Raw genomic sequence first — 21,208 nt, 5'->3', positions numbered from 1 at the left:
TTTTTATAACATTATAATGTTAGGCCTACATATAATAGTTCTAATGTATGTGCAGTATATGTATGATATTTTAGTTCCGCCCATGCGTGGAAGCGACACGCTGTAGCCAATCAAAACGCGCGCTCTAAATTTTAAACTACCGGAAGAACACAGACAACAACAAACACAGGCAAGCCAAGCGTGTGTCTCGGTCCTCTGTCTTATTATTTTACACTCCATATTCCAGAAAATGCATCTTAGTTGTGACGACCAGACTAAAATGTACTTTTATGAGAACAGACTTCAAACATTCGTTGGATGGCCGTTTGAAGAGGGCTGCATTTGCACTCCACAAAATGTGAGGAAACCCTTTGATCCGTAAAAATGGAAAATTGGTTTTGTAGTGTTTACAGTGTGCTGCTTTTTTGTTGTTATTGTTCTTTAGATGGCCAAAGCTGGATTTATTCACACCCCGTGGGAGAATAGTCCAGATACAGCGCAGTGTTTCTTCTGTCTGAAAGAGCTGGAAGGATGGGAACCCGAGGATGACCCTGAGTGAGTCCGTGTCTCTTCAACTTTCTATTGCATTAGAGAGCTGAGAGAGGCTTTGTCTATGTAACTTAATGGAATAAGACTCGGATTTAAAGTCAGGGATATTAGATTTATTAAATGTCATCAGTTTTTTGTTATTATGTATTTTGTTCCTAATGCGCTGTGGTTTTCTTGCATTATCAGGAAAGAGCATAAGACACATTCTCCTAGCTGTGATTTTATCTTGCTAAAGAAGACTGTGGATAGTCTGACTGTGGATGAGTTTCTGAAACTTCAGAAAGAGAGACAGAAGTTTATCATCGTAAGTATGGGCTCACTGACAGATAATGTAGTCACTTTAATTTATATAGAGCTTTATGCAGTACATTCAGTTTCAAAGCAGCTTCATAGTAAACAGCAACACAAGTTCATCTTCTAAAATTCACCAGTTATGAAACAAATACAAATTTTAGCAGCTCTACATTAAAAAAGAATTATCATAAGTTTCAGTTCAACATGTGTCAGGTTAAAATTAAGTTAAATTAAATGTATGCATTTAGCAGACGCTTTTATCCAAAGCAACTTACAGTGCATTCAGGCTATCAATTTTTTTACATATCATGTGCTCCCAGGGAATCGAACCCCCAACCTTGCGCTTGCTTGCTTGCTAGCGCAGTGCTCTACCAGTTGAGCTACAGGAACACTAAGGTTAAGGTTCAAGTGTTACTTGAAATTGAAATATGTTTTAACTGAAATTAAAGTTGTCAAGGCATCATATATCCTTTTTATTAAGCTTATCTTGATTTAATCAAGATAAATAGGTTGATTTAATAGGTCTTAGACTAAACACTAAATAAGAAAATGACAATCACACAACAGAATTACTAAAACTAATTCAAAATCTCAATAAAAACTATTATGGTATTTAAATTCTACTAAAATAACCCTGTGCCAATTTGGCAAAATTCATCAATTAAAACTAGTTAAATTCAGCTATAAGCAGCTTTACAGAAAGCAATGGTGTCATTTGCAAGGCAATAATTGTCATTCATCTCAATGTTAATTCAATTCAGTATTTCAGTGTTAGTGTAATTATCCAGTTCAAACGTTGTTATCATCAGGTAATATCAGTGCAGTTAAATTAATTTACCATAAAACCACAACTCAGCAAGACAAAAGTGACACGGGCAATGAATCAAGTCTGTCATCTATCAGGTGATGGTAGTGGACAATATTTTATATGTATTTGTGTTTATATATATTTACTCATTTATATTCTATGCTTTAGTTTTATAAACGTACCCCTCTTACGGGACACTTAATTTATTATACTTCAAAAATTTATATTCCTCTGTATTTCCTTGATTATTAACAGTTGTAAACAGTTGTTAGGTATTGTTTTAAATGCCACTCAGCATATCTCTTAATTTTCCCCTATAGTAAATAAACAAGTAAAATATATAATTGGGTTTGACCTTTTCTTTTTTGATAAAATATATCTTATTTGGAGTCTAAAGTCTTATTTTTTTGCAACAGAACTGCATCTTCCAAATTTCCATAGCTAAATATTAGTATATTTTACTTGATTATAACATTTACATGCTTAGAGAATTCACTGAACTAAATCATGAACTGACTTTTTGCATTATTGACACTATTTTCCTATTAAATGCTGTTCAGTTGCTTTGTTACAATATGTATTGTTAAAAGTGCTATATAAATAAAGGTGACTTGACTAAGAGTATGAATTAAGTAACATATTTTGAATTATTTCAGAAAAAATCATGTAAACAGGCGGTTGATAAATTTGAAGAGGCGGTGAAGGTCAAGAGGGCTCAGATCATCCAGACGGCGATGGGGGAAGAGTAAAGAGTTTAATTTTGCTGTGGTCTGATTTTTTTGTGGAGCTCACTTTCTTCTTTTCTTTTTGTATGTCATGCAATGCTGTATGTTTTATAAATGTTACCTTGATGAAATCTGTATGTCAAGCCACCTGTTGAAATTGACCATATACACATACTATTTATTTGAAAATGATCTTAATTCAATACTCTCGTATGGCCCCTTTAAAGTGTTTAAGGGACATAAGTCTTATGACTTGTTCTTTAAGTCTTTTTCTTTGTTTGTCTGTTAATTATAAAAACTGAAAAAAAAAAAAATAAATAAAGATCTCGTAGCTGTAACAACCTTTACCTTTTCAGGTCAGGAGAAGTCAATAGTAGTTATTAAGATAATGGCAGCGCAGCTCTAAAATACAAATCTTGGGAAATCAGTGTGAAATACTTGTATTTACAAATAGAAACATACTTGTATGCATTTTTTTTATTACAAAAAGGATGGATGATTGAATAATGTCATGAAGGGTGTTGGTAATGCACTATACGTCATGTTTCCTCTGTACCAGTCATGAGTAATCTTGCTCTCAGTGTTGGTTGGACACGGACTGAACACATCGGTGAGGAATAAATGTCCAAGCAACCAGTCTTTTTTTCTTAACAGCACAAAGTTTTCTAGTAATAACCTCTTTCATGTTGGATGCATATTGGATGGACAGCCAGCATCACTTATTCCAGCTGTTGGGCAGCGCGCGCGATTTATTCCTTGAGCTCCTGGCACCCTTCTGTTCAGTATCTGCTCGCGACGCGCAGCCACATGGTAGGGTTTTCAGCTTAGGTTTTGGGTTGTCCTGAAGCAGAACCGCATATATTCGGACTGATATGAAAATTACATTCGGTTCCGTGGTCGTCGGCGGGGGGTTAACGGGTGTTCTCAGTTTCATCTCTTTAGCGCTTGCCATTGGAACCGAATACTGCACCCGATTCGAACGTTATCACTCGATTGAATGGGGCGTTATCAGCAGTTATCAGCCCATAGAAATGGGCCAGGAGGGGCCTCCTGCACCTACTAGTAGGCTCAGAAGGCCGTGATCATCCATCCAAATGGTTGATCACCCACAAATATACAAGAGAAGACTCCAGATCCAATCCCAGAATTCCTGCTCACCTGTAATCGGAAGTCTACTGGACGAATGCGGGAACGTTGCGATATTTCCTGCTTAATATTTTCAGGTAAGACTATTAAAATTATAAAACTGAGCATTTAAACTGTAATGGAAAACAATACATACACTCGTATTGCGTGTCATGATTGTTGACATGAGATAACCTTATAGCGAAACGTTATCGCTAACGTTAGGCCATATTACGTTATTAGCCTGTCGTTACGTTAACGTTGCATGCTTTATGTGAGCATTAACGTTGCTGTATTTACTTCTGAAGCTAATGGGAGAATTTAGTTTCTAGTTAAACGCAAAGTTAAACTGTAAACATTTAAAAACTTTTTACACTCTTACAGGCTTATTGCATATTGTGTATGCTCGATAACTCCTCACTGAAGCCAGATCATAGGACTAATATAACCCATATCGACTTGAGAGAAATATTAAACACAAGACGTATTTTAAGGCTGTTTGGAAACCTTGGGATCTTGACTAGAGTGTAAAATAAAGTTCTGTGGGTTTGAACAAAGCTTGGCTGGATTTGATCCTATATCAGGAAGCTTTGGATCTGTCTTTCTATCTATATACCTTCTCAAAAATATAAAGGGAATACTTAACAACACAATATAACCCACAAGTGTTCCCTTTATTTTTTTGAGCAGTTTATATATATAGCTAGCTAGCTGTGTATCTATTTATATAATCTATCTTTAGATATAGATCTAGCTCGATGTCTATTTATCTATCTATCTATCTATCTATCTATCTATCTATCTATCTATCTATCTATCTTGCAATCTATATATCTAGTTATCTAGCTAGCGGGATCTATCTAACTATCACACCAAATATCCCTCATCTGACTGCATCCCATTTTCACTCATGTGTTTCTGTCTTTTAGGCTGTGATAAGAAGTACGGTACGGGTTGCACTTTGCTTTATGTAATAATTGTCAAATATTTTGATTTCAGATATGGGAAAAGCACTTAAGATGAGCACACGTTTCAGGAACGTTAAAATTAAGTTGGTGAGGAGGTCTATCGCTGGCCCTGCGAAGTTTTCTTACCTCAGTCAAGGTCTTCCCCAGCCCAGCTACAAACAGACCCACCCTTCAGACCCTTCTATTACATCTCAACCTGCTGAACCTGATGATGCGACACCAAGCTGTTCTGAGAGTGCATACAGTAAGGCAAAGAAGAGAGAGCTTCATGCCTGGGATGCAGTCAAGGATGACATGCTTAAGGTGTCGTTTGAATGTTCAGCATCAGTCACTACCCAGTGTGCTGTCTCCCGAGAACATGCTGATTATAGGTGCATTGAGTGCAGCTCCACTGCAGTGTTCTGTGAGGTTTGCCTGAAGAGGATTCACAGAAATTCACTGCATCTTCCTGAAAAGTGGACTGTAAGAACAATAGCATACAGTCTTACATTGCTATTGCTATACTTGCATACAGACAGCAAACTCACAGTAATGTCAACAGATTCATTAGATACTTCAAATTGTTTTAGCACTATGCAGTATCAACTGTTAGTGTCACAAGTTTGTTGTTTTAAAAACATTAGAGCTATCCATCTTTCTTACAGAGTGTTTACTATGAGCCATCCTCCCTGGGGTTATTCTTATATTTACCTGAAGCCCATGGCACCCATGCTGTGTACACAAAGGACATGAAGGTCATTGTCAGCACAGGTTTGTCATTTTACCTGATACAAAATCTTAATGTATTTAATTTTATTGACAGGTTAAGGAATTCAATCATATTACATGTGGAGTAATGATTTCCTTTAAGGAATTAATCAAATTTGTGATGCAATAAAAAAAAAAAGTCATGATAGTTATAGTTTATATACTATCATGATAGGTAAAAATGTATAGCCTGAATCCACTGTAAGTCGCTTTGGATAAAAGCGTCTGCTAAATGCATACATTTAATTTAATTTATACTGATATGTTAGTCTCTATAGTACTACTAGGTTATGTTTTTATGTTATTTTCCTCTTTATATTTGGCAGGACGGCTCTGCACCGTTACAGTCAACATGTGTGCGTGTGAACCAGAAACCTGTACTCTGCTGAGATATGGGCTCTGATTAGACCGCCTTCTCCATCCCTCTGCTAGAGCTTTCTGTTTCTCTGTCACTGGAGTGTCAGGTTTCTGTTGAGGGTTTTTCGCAACACCCCATATCCCATTTTAGGCATCACCACTTCCGACAAAGAAGTTTGGTTGATATTTGCCCACAATTAAATGAAGGAACCATATGCCCAGCATGTCCAAAGGTTGGTTATAATTCCAGCGTGGTTCTTGTTTGATTAAATTAATGTCATAGAAATAAAATCTGAATTAATATAAAACTTAAAAGTTAATTTGTGTATGTAGTATTGTAATAGAATAGTAATAGTATAAATGTATAAACCTGGTGTGGGTACAAAACCAGTGTTACTGTAAGTGTTTGTTTTCCAGGCGGATGGAGATATGATTGTCACATTGGATGCCAACTTTGGCCTTGTGAGGAATCAAAGCTCCAGTACAAGTGCGGTTGATCCATTACACAGAACCCGCATGCTTAGAGGAATACCTGCTATCACATCTTGACAGCTCAAAGCCTCGAGGTGAAAACTTGTGAAAAAAGATCACTACTCCTCTCATAAATCTATGTTTTCCTTAAATATTTAGGACTGCAGTAAGCTGCTCTCATTCAAGGTATTATAATATAATATAATATAATTACTTTACTGCGTTACTTGTGCAGACATGTTGTTTTACTAGGTCTGATCTATTTTAAAGCTTAGGCACTGTATTTAAGCATACATATACACCACTAGTCTGTCTGTATGAGTACAAAATTAAAAAATAAACTGTCTATAATTGTTACTGTACAAGCACAGTAAAATATTTATATAAAAAATATTGCACTACTGTTATTTTGCATAGAATACATTGTTCAACAATATTTTTGCACACTCATCCAACTGTCTATTTATTACCACTGTTCTCACGTTCCTGCTCTTCATAATGTTTATATAATCCTTCATTGCTCTGTTCATAATGTACATACAATCCCTACATTGCATTCATATTATATTCTGTATATACTCTGATCAATATTGTATATAGCAACTCCACTGTACATTCTGTATATCATAGCTTTACTTACTCTGCACTTTTATGTATATAAAACACTATATTCTTGCACTTCTGGTTAGATGCTAACTGCATTTCATTAGCTCTGTACTTGTACTCTGCATAATGACAATAAAGTTGAATCTAATCTAATCTAAAAAAAAAAAAATGTGTTTACCATAATGTAATATGTTATTTACTGTAATGTACAAATGTGTGGGAGGTGTTTTGTTTTTTGTGAGCTCACCATCAAAATCCCCTTCGACTGAGTTGAAATGAAAATAAATTATTGGATCTTGAATCCTCTGAAGCAACTATGAGTTTGTAAAAACATAAAATAAAAGGGAACATAGAGGTTTATTGACTCTATGAGTTACAGCCATGTTTTTAGCCATGGTGCTCTGCACTTATTCACAGCACATTTAAAGTCAATGAAAAGTAATTTACTTAATAAATAACATACAATGAATTTACAGTCATAATCCGTATGTGACAGTGTGCCACATTCAGTATGTTCCTACATAACTGTTATTGGCTTGAAATTCTCCAGATCCAAGCCTATGTAATTTAACACATTTTTTCTCTTCTTCCCATTGGCTGTTTTCGTTTTATTTTCACTTTCTTCTTTCATTGAATGTATATTACATTTAGTTTGTTCGTTGTTCGTTGCCATGGTTGTTACGCTGCTATTGCTGAAACCACGTGGCTTGCATAACGTACTTCCGTCCAAAAGTATTTTATTCACAAGACACTTTTTTTAAAATGATGAATTCAACATTTGTCCACGAAAAAACAACAACAAACAGATAACTCAACAATAAGATATGTTAATATAACTTTTGCACATTTCTCCTTCGATTCAGAGAAATACATTTTTGGTAGCAGAAGGTTACGGAAGTGCATTGTGTTGTGGGCGGGGTTTGCACGTTCTACATTTCGGTTAAAAAGTCTTAAATAAACAAATATATTTAGATTTTCTTAACGTAAATCATCTAGATGCAGCGTAATTAATAGATTGGTTGTACTAGATATTTGATATATTCAGTAGATATATCTTTTTACAACCCTAATTTCCAACCCTAATTCGCAAACCAGATACTACAACTGCAGTGCTTGATTTGTATCAAGCTGCACTGAGTAGCTATAGGGAATTGTAGTTTTTTAAAAAATCGTGTATTTCTTAGAATTGGATATTGCAAATAGTGAGTTGAGAGTACAGTTTGGAGTTTAGGCGGATTGTAAACATATCTATGTAAACAGATTTTAAATGTCTAACTTTTAAATGGGTTCAAATTACTTTTAACCCGATTTGACAATATCCAGAGCTGTTGACTATATTTACATCATAAATGAGGACAAGAGCTCTCTATAACAGTTAGTCCCATGTGTGTAGCCCTTTTTATTGCTTTATTATAAGCCTTCAAATATGCACCAAGGTGATGTTTCAAAGGTCAGTATTTCAGAACAGGAGCTATGTAGAATCTTCATACTTACATATGTTACTCTCTGGGTCAAGACCTTTCTAACAATGTATATGGTTTAGCTCTACCACAAAGTTTTAATTTTCTCATTTCACATGCACAAGCCATCTCGGGTGTAGTTTCAGAGAGCTATTTGAAGGCTCAATAGCCATAGCCTATATAAAAAGAAACTATTTGCTTGTTTGTTTGTTTCTGACTTTGTAAACAGATTTATGAACCCACAACATGACAAATACCCTGTCCGCACACACACACACACAGAGAGAGACTCATTTTGCATTTCTGTTTGGTTCCCATGTGGCAAATCTAATTATGGGATGGTTCCCCCAAAAATGAAAATTCTGTCATCATTTACTCACCCTCATGTCATTCCAAACCTGTATGAGTTGCTTTCTTATGTTGAACATAAAAAAAGATAATTTGAAGAATGCTGGTAATGGCTGGTAAAAGTTAAAGTTTTTACAAGGTTTCTGAGCAGAAGATCATTAAATGTTTTCTCTGTCCATGTTACCAAAACTCATGTGTCATTTAAAAAGCATGTTTGAAAGCATGTCAATTAATTTCTTTGCATTCATCTAGATGCAATGTAATTAATAGTTTGTCTATACTAGATATTTTATATGTTCAGTAAATATATAATTTTACAACCCTAATTTGCAAACCAGATAAACTAATCAGATTTAAAATGTATAATTAATTATATATATAATAATATAATTGACCGACAGCACTTTGAATTAAATGTAGTCTACCCACGGCAGACAACTGCAAACAAAAGTGGAACACACCAGTCCTCCCTCACATAAACTGACAATAAACTTTATTTATCTGAATCCAAGGAGAAACAATTGATATCCTTAACACAGATAAAATGATACCCTTCACATTTTCTCTTAAATGTTTATCATTAAAATAAAAGCGTAACAGTAATTGTGAAGAAAATACTTCAGAGTGGAAGTAAGCAATGCCATAGAAACCATTTAAATTTAAAATAAATAAATTGTAGTGTTCAGCTGTATACCAAAGTTTCTACAAGTACCAGTAACCATCTTTTCAATATATTTTTTTGCCAAGCATCTCCTACTGACAGCAAAACTGTGAAAAATATAAAGTTATGTGAAGCATCTAATCATAACATGAAATCATACTCTGACCCACTGTTGTGAATATTAAGGTGAGGTCCTTGCTAAAACCCAGCCCTACTGAACCAATGATGAAACAGGTGTATATATATATAAATAAAAAACATGTAGACTCAATTCAGTACAATATAACTTTATTGGTCCCCACATAAGTCCTGTATAAAGGAGAACACATTGATGGTGCCAACAAACAACAATAATAAATAAAAATGGGGTGAATGAAAATAACAAAAAGATCAAAATTTTCTTCTTACGTGTGAAGTGTGGTCATTACAATAAATTTGCAGCATATGTATGTATTGTGTGTGTGTGTGTGTGTGTTTGTATGGATGGGTTGGGGGCCGTCAACACAGTAAAAACAACCCAAACAAGTAACAAGATACATCTTCAGGGTGTTTGCATGGTGTCTTGACCCTGGCAGTGAACGCACATGTTCTTTTTAAAGCCATGAATGCCACTTCTTTCTTGCATTCTTCTTCTTATCATCAAAATGGATGCGGCAGACACAGCACAAATTGCCTCCATCTACCAAAGGAAAAACACAAATATTTTGAAAGTCAAGCCAGTTAGTTTAAATCATACTCATCACTATATTTAAAGCAACATCTCAAAGGCAGCTTGTTCATTTTTAACTGTTGTCAAAGGAATATGTGGGTATTGTACATCAATTCATCTCAGATCTTTAGGAAAACTCTGGGTTTTTCGTTTCAGAAATGGATGTAAATCAAACCTGAAACAGAGGGGTAACTACATTTTAATTTAACAAATCTCATGACCACTTTTTTCTTCAGCTGCTTCAAGTTTGATATGGTGGTATGAGTCTTTGACAATTTCTTCAATGTGAGAATATTTGATGTTGATAGCCTTGTAAACAAAAATCAGCTGGAATACTTTTTTGTAACGAACTCATTTGAAATTATGATAAAAACTAGAGATAAACAATCCAGTTGTCTAACACAATGTTCTGCACACACCACAATTGCTGTTGATCATCCTTCCATCTAATACTTTAAGAATACCACTAATGCTTAGCAAATGAATCCTGTTTCCAAACCTCTAACTTCAGCTTCTTTAAGTGCATTTTAATTCGGGCATCCCTCACCTCATGTGCCCTCAGTGCTGCTGCCTCTTGAATGTATTTCTGCTTTGCATCTTCCCCCAATGTGGCGCACCTGCCTTTAATATCATTCATTGTGCCTGAAGAAAAAATAGATGCACAGAAAACTAAACGCATTAGTCAGCATCTCCTTTTAAAGTAAATTCATACAACGACAATCAGTACTTGGGTTGTGAAAACCATTTATCTGTAACAACTCTGTAAAAACAAGATAACGTGTAAAGTAGATGCCCTGATTATTCTTTTCAATACACTCAGCATTCTTAAACTGATGAATGCAATTTGTGTGAGTGAAGTACTTCCCAAATACTATCATGAAAATCTGTTTCATGACGCTTCATGTATATATATATATATATATATATATATATATATATATATATATATATATATAGATAGATAGATAGATAGATAGATAAATTATATAAATATATACACAGCTAGCAAGCTTTAGAGAGAGTGAGAGAGAAAGAGAGAGACAGACAGATAGACACAGACAGACAGCTAAATATATATATATATATATATCTATATATATATAGATATATATATATATAGATATATATATATATAGATAGATATATAAATTATATAAATATATACACAGCTAGCTAGCTAGTATAGAGAGAAAGAGACAGACAGACAGACAGACAGACAGACAGACAGACAGATAGATAGATAGATAGATCCAAACCCACAGAACTTTATTTTACACTCTAGTCAAGATCCCAAGGTTTCCAAACAGCCGTAAAATACGTCTTGTGTTTAATATTTCCCTCAAGTCGATATGGGTTATATTAGTCCTATGATCTGGCTTCAGTGAGGAGTTATCGAGCATACACAATAGCCTGTAAGAGTGTAAAAAGTCATTTTGACAGTTTAACTAGAAACTAAATTCCCCCATTAGCTTCAGACGTAAATACAAACTCATATTAGCAACATTAATGCTCACATAAAGCATGCAACGTTAACATAACGACACGCTAATAACGTAATATGATCTAGCGATAACGTTTGCAGACACATCGCAATACGGTTATCTCATATCAACAATCATGACACGCAATACGAGTGTATGTATTGTTTTCCATTACAGTTTAAATGCTCAGTTTTATAATTTTAATAGTCTTACCTGAAAATATTAAGCAGGAAATATCGCAACGTTCCCGCATTCGTCCAGTAGACTTCCGATTACCGGTGAGCAGGAATTCTGGGATTGGATCTGGAGTCTTCTCTTGTATATTTGTGGGTGATCAACCATTTGGATGGATGATCACGGCCTTCTGAGCCTACTAGTAGATGCAGGAGGCCCCTCCTGGCCCATTTCTATGGGCTGATAACCGCTGATAACGCCCCATTCAATCGAGTGATAACGTTCGAATCGGGTGAATACTGGTACATCATCGAGGACAAGCGCACGAATCACACCGACCCGGCGCGCACTAACTCTGGACTTTGGGGAGTTACAGACGGTATGACGCTTAATTTTAATTCTCAAGTCTTTACTCGTGAGGATCCGTGAGTTGCCTCTGATCATAGTCCGATCATTTAATTCATTTGGTGGTATCTTAAGCTTTAACTGGTGTGCGTAGCCTACTGTTCATTTGACCAATTGATTTCCAGGACTTTTCCTGGCATAGTTGGATAAGTATTACAAATAATTTAATAGAGTTTGCACCCACAGTACAACATCTAGCCCAGTAATACGTTTAAAACTGACCATTTAAATTACATATAAAATCAATTTTGTATATAAATCTCTAAAACTTTCTTGGCGCACTGAAGGTTCGTCGTCTTATGCAAGTGCATCCCAGTTTGTAATTTTGCGCCTCAGCTATCTGAAACACCTTTTAGGCAACACACTCACTACTTTTCATTTATATTTGAGCATTTTTTTTTTATCGATGTACCAGTCACTGATCGAGCAGCTGTTGCTATGGTTATCTCCTCACGCTAAATCGAATTTTGTGAGTTCTGCGCAGAAATTTAGCGCTATGTTGGCTAGACCTTATTATTTGGTCACTGAAACGTATTTGAAAAAAAGGTTCGAGGTTAACAAGAAGAGCAGTCATAATGTTCACCCTGGTGATTTTCTTGTGTTTTTGTAGATGTCCAAAGTCACACAGAAGACACTGGATATTCAGAATCAGAAAGGCAGATGGAAAGTGAGTGTTGTAAACCCATTTCATTAACACAACAACCTTAACTCTCTCTATAAAAAAAAAACAGCTTATTGTGCTGCATTGTTTAATTATGAAATAAATCTGTCTGTAAATGTTTCTCTGAGACATCGTTTTTTACATTTGTATGGATGAGATGTTAGGTGTTTTTTTTATAAGCCATTTCTGTGTAGCTAAACAGCTATGATTTACTTCATTAAGTCATGCATAGTGTGATTGCCATCTTGCTGCCCTTGAGTCTGGTGATGCTGGTGTTTGGAGGTATCTGTGGTCTCGTCAGTTCCCTGGCCAGAAGCCGGACACTCCTGATTGGATCCGCTTCATATTTCCTCCTGTGCAGTAAGTTTGACCCAATGAATGCAATGGTTAACTCAGTAAACCTCTGCTGTTATAAAATCAAACATACCAGTTTATGTGTTTCCTGCAGAAAGAGAGAGAGAGAGAAAAAAAATTGTCAACAGAAACACCTGAATTGCATTCATTGATGATGACCATTCAATAGCCTACAATTCATAGCTTTCAGTCACGTGTCTGACTCAAATACCCAGAGGGCAAAACATCCCTATAAAACGAGCATAAGGCTCTCAGTTTTCCATCTGTTTCCAAGCCCCAAATATTTAAATCCCCCCTCAAAAGAATAAAACAAAGACATGTGAATAAATTGCAAGTTTTGGCCATTTGCAATCCATATTATATGCAATGCTGCAATATTTTAATCACTAAACAGCGCAGCAAAACTAAGTGAAAAACACTTAATGTATTCAAAACAGTGATATTAAAAGAACAATTTCAGTACACACCTTACTGATTATGCTTACTTTATACAGGCAAGCAGATAAGCCCATAATATGAACATAATGCACTACATGGTTTTCTATGGGAAACCGTTTAATGTATAAACGTTGTGTTTGTATTCTGGGTTCATCTGCTTGCCTGTACAAAGTATGCATCATCAGTAACGTGTATACTGAATTTTGTGTTATAATCAGCATTTTAAATCTACATTACTTAATGCAAACCATGTAAAAATAACTAGCGGTCAATGGAGTAAAGCCTTGTTTTGTCTTCCAGGTTGGCAATTATAAGGGTCTGACGTCACGTGAAAACTAACAAGACCATACAATTTGTAATTCCTTTTTAAAGTATTCCGGAATGTCCTTCCCTTGTCTCCACTACTTTTTAAAAGCTATTGATCTGTTAAAATAGTTTGTGATGGAGTTGTTTCACATAAATACAATCCTAATTAAATTATATATACATTCACTTGTTGCCACCTACTGGAGTAGCATATTTATTTTTCACCACCACTAATAGCTAGAAAGTTAAATTGTCTGTAGAAAAAGGAATTGTCGAAATTGAGATAAAAGTGACCTTGCTCATACAGCACTATTTTTTTATTTTTTTATTTTTCGTGTTCTTACTTAATCTAAGGCAATTTCAGCTTTTGTCTGCAGACTGATGGGTTACAACACAGATAAACAAAGTTCAAGTTCAAACAGTTGTCTCTGCAGTTCTCTGAATGACATTCAAATACTGGAAGACTGAAGGCGTTACTCACCTGGAATAATTGTAATGTCAGAGTCTTATGGGACTGAAGTTATTGCGCTTCACCATTTTCCTCTCATGAAATTGATAGGATAATAGAGAACTTCCCCCCAGCTATTTCTGTGATTGAAATGGGCAATCTTAAGGTAAAAGGATAAGGTGGAACCAAAAAAAAAAAGAAATCTGGATAGATTTATGTAAGAATAATACAGCGCTCAGTAATTCTGACCATGCATCAGTCTCTCATTTAAATGGGATTTTATTTCTTTTGTTCTTCCATGAACACATGCATGAGCAGAAAAAAATAATAAAACAGAATAATAATGCATGCTGAGTACATCCAGAGCTCATTTCCTGAGACCCCTGCAAGAAATCCCAAAGCAACTTAAGTATCACAGGCAGGAGAATTTTGCTTTGATCTTCAAAAATACACACACAGTCATTGTTGAGACATAGCTGGCTTGCTCTTTACCCCGACACCAAAATGCATCTCAAAGCTTGTATCTGAGAGTGTCCTCTCACTATGTAGCCTGAAGACACATGACTTGAATAACGGTTTCCTTAAAGGAATCAGCTAATGAACCCCAGCATTTGTCACTGTGGTAATAAGGAGCGCATGGCAAGTGTTTTAACACCGTGAAGTTTGGAATGTAAATGGACGGTTAAAATTGTGGCATCTGCCTTGTTACTTACTTGTATTGTCTTTTTTTTTTTTTTGGCATGTCCTCTATTTTTTTGATTGGTTATCACATACAAATATGGATGCATTTTTAAAGAAATATTAGAATTTCACATGGAGTGTACTTCATTCTTTCTCTCATAAGATACTGCTTTTAAAGTAATCATTCACCCAACAATTAAGAAATTAATAATGAGTCCAAACAGCTGATAAGTAAGATCAGAAAACTACTCAAAATACTACTCAGAATATCAGTGCATCTATTCACCAGGCTGTGATTTGTTACTCACACAGTGTTGTATAAAATAATAAGTAGTTCTTTCCTGGATAGTACAAACTGTTTGTTCTAAATGAACCGACAAATGTAAGATCAAAAACAAGTCAATTTGTTCCCGTCTAGACTCTTGGCAATGCTAATTAGAAACTGTTACACTCTGTTTATTGGCTCTTAATTTTATGTGCATATTATGGCTGATATGGAAATCCATTCTCATTTTGTCAGTGTTTAATTAGATGTGATTTCTGCTGCTGTTTATCCACATCAGCACATTCTGTTTTAATGAAGATTTGGTAATAATGGTTCTCGTCTTGGAATCATCAGGCACTGCAGGGTGCCACAGGAAGCTGGTTTGACTTCCTCCCTGTTTATATTGCTGATGCTTTCTCTCAATTCTGAGAGCAGATGTGATAGACTAGTCATGTGTGTTTATGGCTCTGCGCTTACAGTAAGAGCATCGTTTAGGGAGATGTTCAGCAAGAGCATCATTCAGCTCTGGTTCAGCTGATTACAGAAAGAGGTGAGTCATTTTTGCCAGCTCAAAATATGGGTTTATTAAAATAAATCACTTACATAATGCAAACATTAAGTTGGGAGCTTTATTAGTAAAATATGAGATTGAATGAGTGAGAATAAAATCCCTGGATCCAGGCAATTTAACACAATTGCAAAAAAACGTTACTGGCATTTAACAACTGAAGCAGAAGCTTATAAAGACCTGTATCAGTAAAGCATAGCAACCTTGTTTTACATAAAATTATTTGGAGACTCAGCTACTGAAATACATTCACCCTTTAGCCATCCAAGGTGTAGACAAGTTTGTTTCTTTATCCAAATACAAATCCATCATTTAAAGTTTTTTTTTTTTAATCCATCAACAAAATACTATAATAACACTTTATTTCAGTGAAAAAGTAAATCCCCCGTTCTTTTCTCAAACCATAATCCACCAATGTATTTGTTTAGAGTTGTCTTGCTTATAAACAGGACTTGATCTGTGTATATTTCTCTCCCAATTCAGTCGAAATGACTTATTCACTGGAGAAAGCAATATTATGGATAGAGAACTCATATTTTCAAGTTTTATTGTTTACTACAAACAGCTTTTCAGAAGACTTTAAACTTACTTATTTTTATACTTGTGGATTATTGTGATGTTTTTAGTAGCTGTTTGGACTCTCATTTTGACGGCACCCATTCACTGCAGACGATCCTTTGGTCAGTGATGAAATGCTAAATTACTCATTTAAAAAAAAAATTGCATCTATGTTTTGCATGGCATTTATGCACTTAAAAATGTATGAATTTAGTTTCATTAAACAACAAAATATCAAATCGTGCTTTTTTAAATGCAATATAGCAATATGCAAATTTGTCAAGCAAAACGCACCACAGAAGTTATTATACTGTAGGTACAAAATACCTGTCTTTCTGCACAGTAAAAAGCTATTTTGGCTTCAATGCTCATGACTGAATACAGATATGAATGTGGCATTGAAGACGGTAAAACCATCACAGCCCACACACATCCAATGTTCTATCAACTTCTTGTCATTGATTAAAAGAAACTGCCAAGCATAATAAAAGCGACTAGATTTGAATGTACTAATCTGCTGAATTAAGACTGCTAGCCATTTTTAGCCCACATCTTAATATGCAATTGTCTTTTTAAAATCCATCTACTGTACATCCATCATCTACTGTACACAACAAAGTGAAGAATGCCTTGTATCCTCTGATAGAACAAGAAGTCTAAGGTCTAAATGATGCTTAATTGGTTTTATTTGTGTGTGTGTGCATTCATGCGTGCTTGTGCATGTGTTTTCTCAGGTCTTCTCACTCTCTCTGGGGTGAGTTTGTACATCAGGTACTCTCAGAAGGCTCTGGAAGAAACTGAAAGGCGGATGGGCCGTGAGCAAATGGCTCAAGTGCACACATCATTCGGCTGGTCTATGGGCATGGCCTGGATCTCCTTTCTTCTGGAGGTGATCACTGGTCTTCTCCTACTGCTGGCTGTCAGGCTGGTGCCTTTAACTCAGTATGAAGAGTCTGTCGCCCCTATATAGAGACTCACCACCACCTCCTTGAACCATACATGTCCATTTCAGGCAAGGTAGTCAGTATTTGTCAAGGTAAGGCCTCCTCTCTGTCTCACATCGTTAGCAAATATACAATGAAAAAAATATAAAGTATGTTTTGTTTTCAAAACTAATTTCACGTGCTTAAAATCATGAAAAACATTTCTTTTGACTAGTACTGTAGTGTAGATATGGACAACCAAATTGCCCTTTGCAATATGCAAAAAATATATCGGATGTGAATATCAGAACTGTTAAGTAAATTTCATTTATTTTCTCTTTTACAATTTATAGCATATAGACTTTAAAGGCGAACTGTCTGGCTCATTTTCATATCTTTTGTTGATAATTGCTACTGTAATTGCTACTGTAAATTGAATGTGTTTTGCACCTCTAAATTGTATTATCTATTATGCTGCTTTCCATGATTTGTGTGTTCACTGTTTTTCTCTTGCTATTATTATCCTTGATTTTACATTATGAACGGAGCATGTAACGGGAAGCTTGACCTAAATGTATGTTTTACAGCCATCCATTGTTCATTTAAAATTTGTGTAGTTTATGAAAAGGCTTTTCTGAACAAAATTCATTTGAATTTTGCGGTTTGATTTGCTTTATATTTGATATTTCTACTTTGATGTGTTATATTCAGGCTTCTGAAACTTAACATTTAATGATTGAGTGCTTTGATTTTTTTTCACTTTGATCTTTTCATGAGTCAGGCTGTCGCGTTTAGGAAATAAGTGCTAAGATGGATCATATCTAATGATAGTTATTTGTCTTTCATTTCTATCCATCAAACCCAAACAATCAGATTAAATCTGCAATGCCGAGAGACATCTCATAATCCATGAGAAGCTATGTCTTGTGAATGCTGTTGTTCTTAAAATCCTGTTCTCATAAACAGTGTTTTGCTTTTAATACAATCTTCTCATTTTAATTTATGTTTAAGTGCTTTGCACTTTAGCTTCATTAGTAGCTGCTGTTGTTTGTCATTTCTAGTTGTTATATTGTAATTTTTATTATTCTGATTTTGGTTTATGGCAACAGTGAGGAACATTATGCTTTTGGATATTCATCAAGATTAAAGCTTAACTGAATTGTCTGTATGTAATGGTTTTTGTATTTGAACTTTTTTTTTTTTTTTACTTTTGTTTTACAAAAATGTTTGAAGAATAACATATTTGTGTGCCAAAGGGCAAACGTGACTTACAGATAGATAATAATAATCAGGGACAACTATATTTCAAAATCAATATTATAAATTCAGATTCTTAGTATACACTCTGAATGAATTTATGAATCATAAAGAATGTATTGTCTTAAATGAGCAGCACCCTGTGGTTTAAATGTTTTCTATGCAGGATAACAGTATGCTATAGACGTCATAGGTCTATTTTAACACTTTCAGAGGGTGACAAACTCTGGCAGAGACAAGAAATCAGAATCGTTCAACTTCATTTTCAGGTGTGGAAAGAAAATTGAACAAGTGAGTGATGAGACTGCCTTTTTTAATTGAAAAAACACTGGTCTTGATGCTTCTTTCCAAACCGAAATTGATTATTGTTAATTTGTCTTATTACAGCGGTTTCATTTAAAGACCAGTCTGGTCTGTAAACATAGATTACCAAATGCTGCATCCCAAACAGATGCAAATGTTCTTCGTTGAATTATTCACAAACTATAAATTCTGCTTTGTTGCCATCCCTAATAAAATGTTTGACATCTTTTAGATGAATACATTGAGTCCAGTAATAGCACTCAAGCCCTCACTGAATAATTTTGAATTTCTGTTGGAGACAGTCTGCTTTTGTGGCCTCCTCCATAAGTAGATGATTAGTCCACCCCATCAGCCGTACACAGCCCCATCAGAGCGTTAGCAGACCGCACAAGGCTGAAATTAATGTTCCTTTGGGCTGGCCTTGTGGCTCACTCCATAATGGCACATGGCAGTATTTTTCCATCATGAGATGTTTCACCCGTATATGCAGTCTATCAATGTGCCCATTCATTCTCTGGTATTTATGCAACCACATGCAGCATATATAAATACAACCATTAATTAATCCCAATGAGATTATCAGCAGTCAACAGTTTTACTATTTAAGTTTTTTATATTTATCTCACTTTTCATTCCGTAGTGTAATTTAATGTGCACATTTATTATAACAGACTTCACATTACAAAAATCATAAAATGGCTTTAATTGGCAGAAAATACAAATTACTGCAAACAGGCCAGTCTCACAAAGCCACTCAAATGTCCAAATTTCACCACAAAATTAAGTGTACATTAATGAGCATACAATATTTAGCATTTGTGATGTTAGTTTTAGGACAATTTCATATTTTACCCAATTCTTTACCATAATGCACTTAACATTGTACTACTTCCATTAATGTGAAATCTACAGTACAGTACAGCAATTGTTTACTTCTTTTTATTTTTCAATAAAATACATTCAAATTTGCACAAATTCAAATCACTACAACAAATACTTCCATTATATATAAATACCTTTTTAATTTATATACTGTATATGGTAATGAGAATATAAAAATGATAATCTGCTTTGCATTATAGTGAGAATATAAAAACTATGAAATCTGCTTAATTCTCATGAAAATTAAAAAAAAAAAAATCTTTAAGCAAAATATAATTATTTATGTTCCTTTTATTTTAAAATTGGCATAAAACCTGACATTTTCCTGACAGGTTTTGTCGCCCACACTTACTCCACTGATGTTGTGCACATTATTCTGCATAAGTTATGCAATTTTTGGATGTCAAAAAAAGATATAGACTTGTCAGCCATGATATTATTTACAATGTCTTGACTAAATTTTGAGGGTTATTGAAAACCGCAAAATAATTAATTCAAATGACCAAAATTATTTGAGGGATGTGTAATTAAAAAAGTTTGTAGATCAAGTCAATTAATTCCTCGTGCATGCTACACCAATAACATTATCTGCATTTTCAGCCAAGATTAGACTGTGGCTCTGAGCCCCTTCTGATATTTACTGCAGTAAATCTCTGCTTTTTCATGATGATCCTTCTCTACATGACTACATCTTATCCTTATGGAGAACACTTATAAAACACTTGATAAAAACAATAAAACCAGCCATAATGTGTCTATTTAAAAGGCCTCAAATTGCTTCTGCTGTTCAAATAATGCACTTAAACAAGATTCAAATGTCAGTCAATAGTTTATTGTGGGAAACCATTAAAAGTGTGTGTACTTATGATGACATGGGTACTACAACGTAAACATGGTTTATGAGGACACTTCCTGTGTCCACATAAAACAAAAGGTTTAAAAAAACATACAAAACTGTGTTTTATGAACACGTCACTGCAGTGAGAGGAAAACAGAGTCTGCTCTTTTTTTTAAAAACTTTTTAATTATTTGACTTCATTATAACCTGTAGAGATAAACAGAGCCCATTCAGCTAGTGACTAAACTGTAGTCAGGTGTAAGCTAATCATGATTCATTATAGTCCATCATGGTGGAGGTGGTTTCCATGTATCTGAACTTTGAACCTTTAGTACTACCTTCATTCAGTGTATCAGAAGAAAACCTGCATCCAAATCTTGGAATGATGATCAAACCAGTATTTAGCCAATAAGACAGCAGTGCCTATTGATAGTGAAACTTTACCCATAACCAAAACATCCCAATAACCCCTGTATACATATATAGTAACATAATTACCATGAAATTCACAATACATTCCTGAGGGTGCAGGTTTTCACAAGAGAATAGGGTAACCAAATTGCATTTTTAATATAATGCATCCGTTAGGGTTAGTTCTGCCTTCAGTACAAGTTGCTGTTTTCTGAAACTTGTTCATTGTGTTTTTATAGTACAGTGACCTCTTATGTAAATAAATCAAGGGAATTTTGGTTTCTCAGTTCATGACCCCGATAAGATCCAGCCAGAAAATATATGTTTTGTCTGGTAACAGAACAGCTAGTCAGCAAAATAGTCTAATACCCAAAACATATTAACAGCCTTCTTTCAGCCAAGAAGCTGACTGAACAAAACTAGTGAAGATCAGAAGCTGAAGTCAAAG

General features: G+C 34.8%; 2 protein-coding genes across 3 annotated transcripts; both read left to right on the top strand.

Moving 5' to 3' along the window:
* Positions 1 to 132: 132 nt before the first annotated feature.
* Positions 133 to 6,943, top strand: LOC127969577 (baculoviral IAP repeat-containing protein 5). Of its 2 annotated transcripts, XM_052571642.1 has the most exons (7): positions 133 to 337; positions 425 to 534; positions 715 to 832; positions 2,287 to 4,910; positions 5,093 to 5,198; positions 5,522 to 5,785; positions 5,970 to 6,943. In XM_052571642.1, exons 1-4 carry the CDS (start codon positions 230 to 232, stop codon positions 2,377 to 2,379), a joined length of 429 nt encoding a protein of 142 aa, XP_052427602.1. In that variant the 5' UTR covers positions 133 to 229; the 3' UTR covers positions 2,380 to 4,910; positions 5,093 to 5,198; positions 5,522 to 5,785; positions 5,970 to 6,943. The 2 variants fall into 2 exon arrangements, with proteins under 2 accessions (XP_052427602.1, XP_052427601.1); XM_052571641.1 differs by lacking the exons at positions 133 to 337; positions 425 to 534; positions 715 to 832 and having other exon boundaries at positions 3,298 to 3,578; positions 4,480 to 4,910.
* Positions 3,228 to 18,237, top strand: LOC127969578 (transmembrane protein 114-like). Its single transcript, XM_052571643.1, has 5 exons — positions 3,228 to 3,313; positions 11,756 to 11,841; positions 12,478 to 12,534; positions 12,751 to 12,888; positions 16,881 to 18,237. The coding sequence occupies exons 1-5, from the start codon at positions 3,228 to 3,230 to the stop codon at positions 17,114 to 17,116; spliced, it is 603 nt and encodes a 200-aa protein (XP_052427603.1). The 3' UTR covers positions 17,117 to 18,237.
* Positions 18,238 to 21,208: the final 2,971 nt, after the last annotated feature.

Source organism: Carassius gibelio, chromosome B12, assembly GCF_023724105.1.
Source record: "Carassius gibelio isolate Cgi1373 ecotype wild population from Czech Republic chromosome B12, carGib1.2-hapl.c, whole genome shotgun sequence".
NCBI lineage: Eukaryota > Metazoa > Chordata > Actinopteri > Cypriniformes > Cyprinidae > Carassius > Carassius gibelio.
This window is presented reverse-complemented; position numbering and strand designations above follow the sequence as displayed.